At 47.9% G+C, this 7500-nt stretch overlaps 1 protein-coding gene across 1 annotated transcript in view; it reads left to right on the top strand.

The window, feature by feature from the left end:
* Positions 1-7500, top strand: part of clcn7 (chloride channel 7) — a 56468-nt gene that overhangs the window by 44461 nt on the left and 4507 nt on the right. Inside the window, exons 18-24 of the mRNA XM_071393145.1 lie at positions 306-357; positions 2017-2144; positions 4094-4179; positions 4381-4513; positions 4668-4727; positions 4999-5175; positions 5743-5823. Coding sequence (XP_071249246.1) covers positions 306-357; positions 2017-2144; positions 4094-4179; positions 4381-4513; positions 4668-4727; positions 4999-5175; positions 5743-5823 — 717 coding nt within the window. The remainder of the gene's footprint in view (positions 1-305; positions 358-2016; positions 2145-4093; positions 4180-4380; positions 4514-4667; positions 4728-4998; positions 5176-5742; positions 5824-7500) is intronic.

Raw genomic sequence — 7500 nt, 5'->3', positions numbered from 1 at the left:
GAACCCCGTAGTGTACTCTGGTTTGAACCCCGTAGTACACTCTGGTTTGAACCCCATCACTCTGGTTTGAACCCCGTAGTACATTCTGGTTTGAACCCCGTAGTACACTCTGGTTTGAACCCCATCACTCTGGTTTGAACCCCGTAGCCCCCCCCCCCCCATGCCACTCTGGTGTCAACGTCCCCCCCCCTATGCTTTACCTATTGGCTCTTCAACAGCTGCTTTGACAAACACAGCATAGTACACTGGCCAGATTGTTGTCAATAATGTGTGTGTGTGTGTGTGTGTCTCTCTCTCTTTCTCAGATTTGGGCCGATCCAGGGAAGTATGCTTTAATAGGAGCTGCAGCACAACTGGGTGAGAGTCATTCCTGGAGTCCTACCTCTGGTTTAGAGATGTTACACTGACTGTTGGTTTGAGATGTTACATTCCTATCAGTCTGGTTTAGAGATGTTACATTCCTATCAGTCTGGTTTAGAGATGTTACATTCCTATCAGTCTGGTTTAGAGATGTTACATTCCTATCAGTCTGGTTTAGAGATGTTACATTGACTGTTTACCTGATTTGTCTTCATGCATTTTAATGTAATAGTGCAATACCTCCTCCTGTCCAGAAGGGGGCATAGTGACCTCTGCAATCCGCCCTGGCATGCTGTCAATTAACTTCCTGACTGACGGCAGCCCGTTCTTGCATAATCAATGCTTGGAGTATGTCAGAATTTGTGGGTTTTTGTTTGTCCACCCGCCTCTTGAGGATTGACCACAAGTTCTCAATGGGATTAAGGTCTGGGGAGTTTCCTGGCCATGGACCCAAAATATCGATGTTTTGTTCCCCGAGCCACTTAGTTATCACTTTTGCCTTATGGCAAGGTGCTCCATCATGCTGGGAAAGGCATTGTTCGTCACCAAACTATTCCTGGGTGGTTGGGAGAAGTTGCTATCAGAGGATGTGTTGGTACCATTCTTTATTCATGGCTGTGTTCTTAGGCACAATTGTGAGTGAGCCCACTCCCTTGGCTGAGAAGCAACCCCACACATGAATGGTCTCAGGATGCTTTACTGTTGGCATGACACAGGACTGATGGTAGCGCTCACCTTGTCTTCTCCGGACAAGCTTTTTTCCGGATGCCCCAAACAATCGAAAAGGGGATTCATCAGAGAAAATGACTTTACCCCAGTCCTCAGTAATCCAATCCCTGTACCTTTTGCAGAATATCAGTCTGCCCTGGATGTTTTTCCTGGAGAGAAGTGGCTTCTTTGCTGCCCTTCTTGACACCAGGCCATCCTCCAAAAGTCTTCGCCTCACTGTGCGTGCAGATGCACTCACACCTGCCTGCTGCCATTCCCGAGCAAGCTCTGTACTGGTGGTGCCCCGATCACGCAGCTGAATCAACTTTAGGAGACGGTCCTGGCGCTTGCTGGATTTTCTTGGGCGCCCTGAAGCCTTCTTCACAACAATTGTACTGCTCTCCTTGAAGTTCTTGATGATCCGATAAATGGTTGATTTAGATGCAATCTTACTGGCAGCAATATCCTTGCCTGTGAAGCCCTTTTTGTGCAAAGCAATGATGACGACACGTGTTTCCTTGCAGGTAGCCATGGTTGACAGAGGAAGAACAATGATTCCAAGCACCACCCTCCTTTTGAAGCTTCCGGTCTGTTATTTGAACTCAATCAGCATGACAGAGTGATCTCCAGCCTTGTCCTCGTCAACACTCACACCTGTGTTAATGAGAGAATCCCTGACATGATGTCAGCTGGTCCTTTTTGTGGCAGGGCTGAAATGCAGTGGAAATGTTTTTTGGGGATTCAGTTCATTTGCATGGCAAAGAGGGACTTTGCAATTCATCTGATCACTCTTCATCGCATTCTGGAGTATATGCAAATTGGCATCATACAAACTGAGGCAGCAGACTTTGTGAAAATGAATATTTGTGTCATTCTCAACTTTTGGCCATGACTGTATATACTGTATTATTAATAATAACTAATGTAATGTCTCGTCCTCTCCTCTAGGGGGCATAGTGAGGATGACTCTCAGTTTAACAGTCATCATGGTGGAAGCAACAGGAAACGTGACGTACGGTCTCCCCATCATGTTGGTGCTGTTGACGGCCAAGGTAGTAGGGGACTACTTTGTGGAGGTGAGTCTGAGGCACGTGTATACTATACTGACTTAATGAGGCAGTCCGTAGTGGACAACAACACGGATCCCCGCCACTGTCTTGACCTGAAGACGTGTTACCACTCTTACATTCATAGACACAACTATTGATGCAAGGAGCGACCATCCAAGATATCGACATGATAGTTTGAACCATACGTCGAGGCTCTACAGTGTTTATGTTTACAGATAATAGACTACTGTAGCTTATCATTTGGTTCTGATGGGGTTACAACAGTTCAATTAATATCAGCTCATTATGCAAGTTATGTTCTAGAACAATCAATTAGTATTTATTATTCATCTAGAAATCCCAAAATGGATGTAGCGACTGCGGATAGCGTCAACAGCAATATCCTGTCAATGAAGTGCATTGAAGGGTGGGGCTAAACTCCTCCGTTGTCTTGGTGACGTAGCAGCCTGAAGCTCTCCCCTGCACACACACTGAGACTGTGGGAGAGTGCCCTGCCCACTGAGACTGTGTGAGACTGTGGGAGAGTGCCCTGCCCACTGAGACTGTGGGAGACTGTGGGAGAGTGCACTGCCCACTGAGACTGTGGGAGACTGTGGGAGAGTGCCCTGCCCACTGAGACTGTGGGAGAGTGCCCTGCCCACTGAGACTGTGGGAGAGTGCCCTGCCCACTGAGACTGTGGGAGAGTGCCCTGCCCACTGAGACTGTGGGAGACTGTGTGAGAGTGCCCTGCCCACTGAGACTGTGGGAGACTGTGGGAGAGTGCCCTGCCCACTGAGACTGTGGGAGAGTGTGGGAGAGTGCCCTGCCCACTGAGACTGTGGGAGACTGTGTGAGAGTGCCCTGCCCACTGAGACTGTGGGAGACTGTGGGAGAGTGCCCTGCCCACTGAGACTGTGGGAGACTGTGGGAGAGTGCCCTGCCCACTGAGACTGTGGGAGACTGTGGGAGAGTGCACTGCCCACTGAGACTGTGGGAGAGTGCCCTGCCCACTGAGACTGTGGGAGACTGTGTGAGAGTGCCCTGCCCACTGAGACTGTGGGAGACTGTGGGAGAGTGCACTGCCCACTGAGACTGTGGGAGAGTGCCCTGCCCACTGAGACTGTGGGAGAGTGCCCTGCCCACTGAGACTGTGGGAGAGTGCCCTGCCCACTGAGACTGTGGGAGACTGTGGGAGAGTGCCCTGCCCACTGAGACTGTGGGAGACTGTGGGAGAGTGTCCTGCCCACTGAGACTGTGTGAGAGTGCCCTTCCCACTGAGACTGTGGGAGACTGCCCTTCCCACTGAGACTGTGGGAGAGTGCCCTGCCCACTGAGACTGTGGGAGAGTGCCCTGCCCACTGAGACTGTGGGAGAGTGCCCTGCCCACTGAGACTGTGGGAGAGTGCCCTGCCCACTGAGACTGTGGGAGAGTGCCCTGCCCACTGAGACTGTGGGAGAGTGCCCTGCCCACTGAGACTGTGGGAGAGTGCCCTGCCCACTGAGACTGTGGGAGAGTGCCCTGCCCACTGAGACTGTGGGAGAGTGCCCTGCCCACTGAGACTGTGGGAGAGTGCCCTGCCCACTGAGACTGTGGGAGAGTGCCCTGCCCACTGAGACTGTGGGAGAGTGCCCTGCCCACTGAGACTGTGGGAGAGTGCCCTGCCCACTGAGACTGTGGGAGAGTGCCCTGCCCACTGAGACTGTGGGAGAGGGTCGTTCTGAGGTTCAGTCTGTGTAGTAATCCATCTGGTTGTTTCTGAGGTTCAGTCTGTGTAGTAATCCATCTGGTTGTTTCTGAGGTTCAGTCTGTGTAGTAATCCATCTGGGTTGTTTCTGAGGTTCAGTCTGTGTAGTAATCCATCTGGTTGTTTCTTAGGGTCGTCTGAGGTTCAGTCTGTGTAGTAATCCATCTGGTTGTTTCTTAGGGTCTGTATGAGGTTCAGTCTGTGTAGTAATCCATCTGGTTGTTTGTTAGGGTCTGTATGACATCCACATCAAGCTGCAGAGTGTTCCCTTCCTGCACTTGGAGGCCCCTGCCACCTCCCACTGGCTAACAGCCAGGTAAGCCACTCTCTCACAGGCTACTCCTATTGGCTTACTGGCTGATGAGCCCGTTTCCCATTGGCTTAACTACCAGTTGACCCTCTGACCTCACTACTCTCCTTTTTCTCTCTCTCTAAATCTCACCCTCTCTCTCTATCGATATCACCCTCCCTCCATCTCTCTCTCCATCTGGCCCTCCCTCCATCCTTCCTCTCTCAGGGAGGTGATGGGTGCCCCAGTCACCTGTTTTAACCGTATAGAAAAGGTTGGCACCATCGTGGACGTCCTTAGCAACACCTCCACCAATCACAACGGCTTCCCTGTCGTCGTGCCGGTCGCCGCTAGCGATGATGTATGGAAAGCTCCGCCCGAAGGCCATTAATGTCTTATAGTTGTGCTTGACTTCTAATTGGCTGAGAAAGATTCTCTCTGAACAGTCTATGACTCTCCTTCTTTCATTCATCCCTGCTTTCTGTCTTCTCTTTCACTCATCCCTTAATCCTCAGATGGGGAAGATCTGTGGACTCATCCTTCGTTCTCAGCTCATTGTTCTGCTCAAACACAAGGTGAGAGAAGCTCTAGGTGTCTGTCCTGTCTGTCTGTCCTGTCCTGTCTGTCTCTGTATTAATCTCTCTCTCACCTTCTCTCCCTCCCTGTCTCTCTCCTCTCTCTCGGTCTCCCTGTCTCTCTCTCCTCGCTCTCTCTCTCTCGCTCTCTCTCTCTCTCCCTCCCTGTCTCTCCCTCCCTCTCGGTTTCCCTGTCTCTCTCTCTCATCTCTCTCTCTCATCTCTCTCTCTCTCCTCTCTCTCTCCTCTCGGTCTCTCTGTCTCTGTCCAGGTGTTTGTAGAGCTGGCTCGGTCCAGGTTGACCCAGAGGAAGCTACAGCTGAAGGACTTTAGGGATGCCTACCCTCGCTTCCCCCCCATCCAGAGTATCCACGTATCACAGGATGAGAGGGAGTGCATGATGGACCTTACAGAGTTCATGAACCCTACACCCTACACCGTACCACAGGTATATACAGAGCCTTCAGAAAGGACTCATACCCCTTGATGAATTCCACATTTTGTTGTTACACACATTTACACACAATACCCCATAATGACAAGGTGAAAACTACAATGTTATCTCCTATCACAGCCATTAAACTCTGTAACTGTTTTAAAGTCACCATTGGCCTCGTGGTGAAATCCCTGAGTGGTTTCCTTCCTCTCTGGCAACTGAGTTAGGAAGGACGCCTGTATCTTTGTAGTGAATGAGTGTATTGATTCACCATTCAAAGTGTAATTAATAACTTCACCATGCTGAACGGGATATTCAATGTCTGCTTTTTTAATGTTGACCCATCGAGGGGTTGGGGAGTAACAGATTACATTTAGAAAGTAGCCTACCGACCCTGTCGACCAATAGGAGCCCTTTGTGAGGCAGTGGAAAACCTCCCTGCTCTTTATGGTTGAATCTGTGTTTGTAATTCACTCCTCAACTGAGGGACCTTACAGGGACCACACCTCCCTTACAGGGACCACACACACAGAGTACACCCTTTTGATCACCCCCCCCCCTCTCTCTCCCCCCCAACAGGAGACGTCTCTTCCTCGTGTGTTTAAGTTGTTCAGAGCTCTGGGTCTCAGGCACCTGGTGGTAGTGGACAGTGAGAACAGGGTGAGTTACTGTGTGTGTTGTGTACGGTACTGCGTGTGTAAACTCTAACTGTGTTTTAAAGTCAGCATTGGCCTCATGGTGAAATCCCTCATGGTGAATTACCTACGGTACTGCGTGTGTGTGTGCGTGTGTGTGTGTGTGTACACCTACGGTACTGTGTGTGTACACCTACGGTACTGTGTGTGTACACCTACGGTACTGTGTGTGTGTGTGTACACCTACGGTACTGTGTGATAATGTGATAATATATGTATATATATAAACTGGTGTGTATAGGTTCAACTATATAGATGTTCTATGTGTTAATAGCATATATTCAATATTTTGTTCAGAATTAATTTTTCTACAAATGGTGTCCTATTCCCTATATAGTGTCCTTAAACCATCTGGGACCAGTCCCTGTTCTCTAATGATGATGATAATGTATTATTTCCTATATAGTGTCCCTTAAACCATCTGGGACCAGTCCCTGTTCTCTAATGATGATGATAATGTATTATTCCCTATATAGTGTCCTTAAACCATCTGGGACCAGTCCCTGTTCTCTAATGATGATAATAATGTATTATTCCCTATATAGTGTCCTTAAACCATCTGGGACCAGTCCCTGTTCTCTAATGATGATAATAATGTCCTATTCCCCTATATAGTGTCCTTAAACCATCTGGGACCAGTCCCTGTTCTCTAATGATGATAATAATGTCCTATTCCCCTATATAGTGTCCTTAAACCATCTGGGACCAGTCCCTGTTCTCTAATGATGATAATAATGTATTATTCCCTATATAGTGTCCTTAAACCATCTGGGACCAGTCCCTGTTCTCTAATGATGATAATAATGTCCTATTCCCCTATATAGTGTCCTTAAACCATCTGGGACCAGTCCCTGTTCTCTAATGATGATAATAATGTATTATTCCCTATATAGTGTCCTTAAACCATCTGGGACCAGTCCCTGTTCTCTAATGATGATAATAATGTATTATTCCCTATATAGTGTCCTTAAACCATCTGGGACCAGTCCCTGTTCTCTAATGATGATAATAATGTATTATTCCCCTATATAGTGTCCTTAAACCATCTGGGACCAGTCCCTGTTCTCTAATGATGATGATAATGTATTATTCCCTATATAGTGTCCTTAAACCATCTGGGAACAGTCCCTGTTCTGTAATGATGATAATAATGTATTATTCCCCTATATAGTGTCCTTAAACCATCTGGGAACAGTCCCTGTTCTCTAATGATGATAATAATGTATTATTCCCCTATATAGTGTCCTTAAACCATTTGGGACCAGTCCCTGTTCTGTAATGATGATAATAATGTATTATTCCCTATATAGTGTCCTTAAACCATCTGGGACCAGTCCCTGTTCTCTAATGATGACAATAATGTATTAAATGAGTCTGTGACTGCAGATGGGACTGTTTCAGTGTGATCAGTGGTGGGCTTTCAGTCTTACAGTAACATACTGTTATGTAGAATACTGTGATCCTGATGTGATCTTTGCAGACATTGATTCAGCTTTATCTAACGTAATTAAACACCATTCTGCTGTGTAGCCTGTTATCTGAGTCTAAAGCAGAGCACATGGACACGACGTCATCAGAAGCCTGTTCTCTGAGTCTAAAGCAGAGCATATGGACACGACGTCATCAGTAGCCTGTTCTCTGA

Source organism: Salvelinus alpinus, chromosome 1, assembly GCF_045679555.1.
Source record: "Salvelinus alpinus chromosome 1, SLU_Salpinus.1, whole genome shotgun sequence".
Classification (NCBI taxonomy): Eukaryota; Metazoa; Chordata; class Actinopteri; order Salmoniformes; family Salmonidae; genus Salvelinus; species Salvelinus alpinus.
This window is presented reverse-complemented; position numbering and strand designations above follow the sequence as displayed.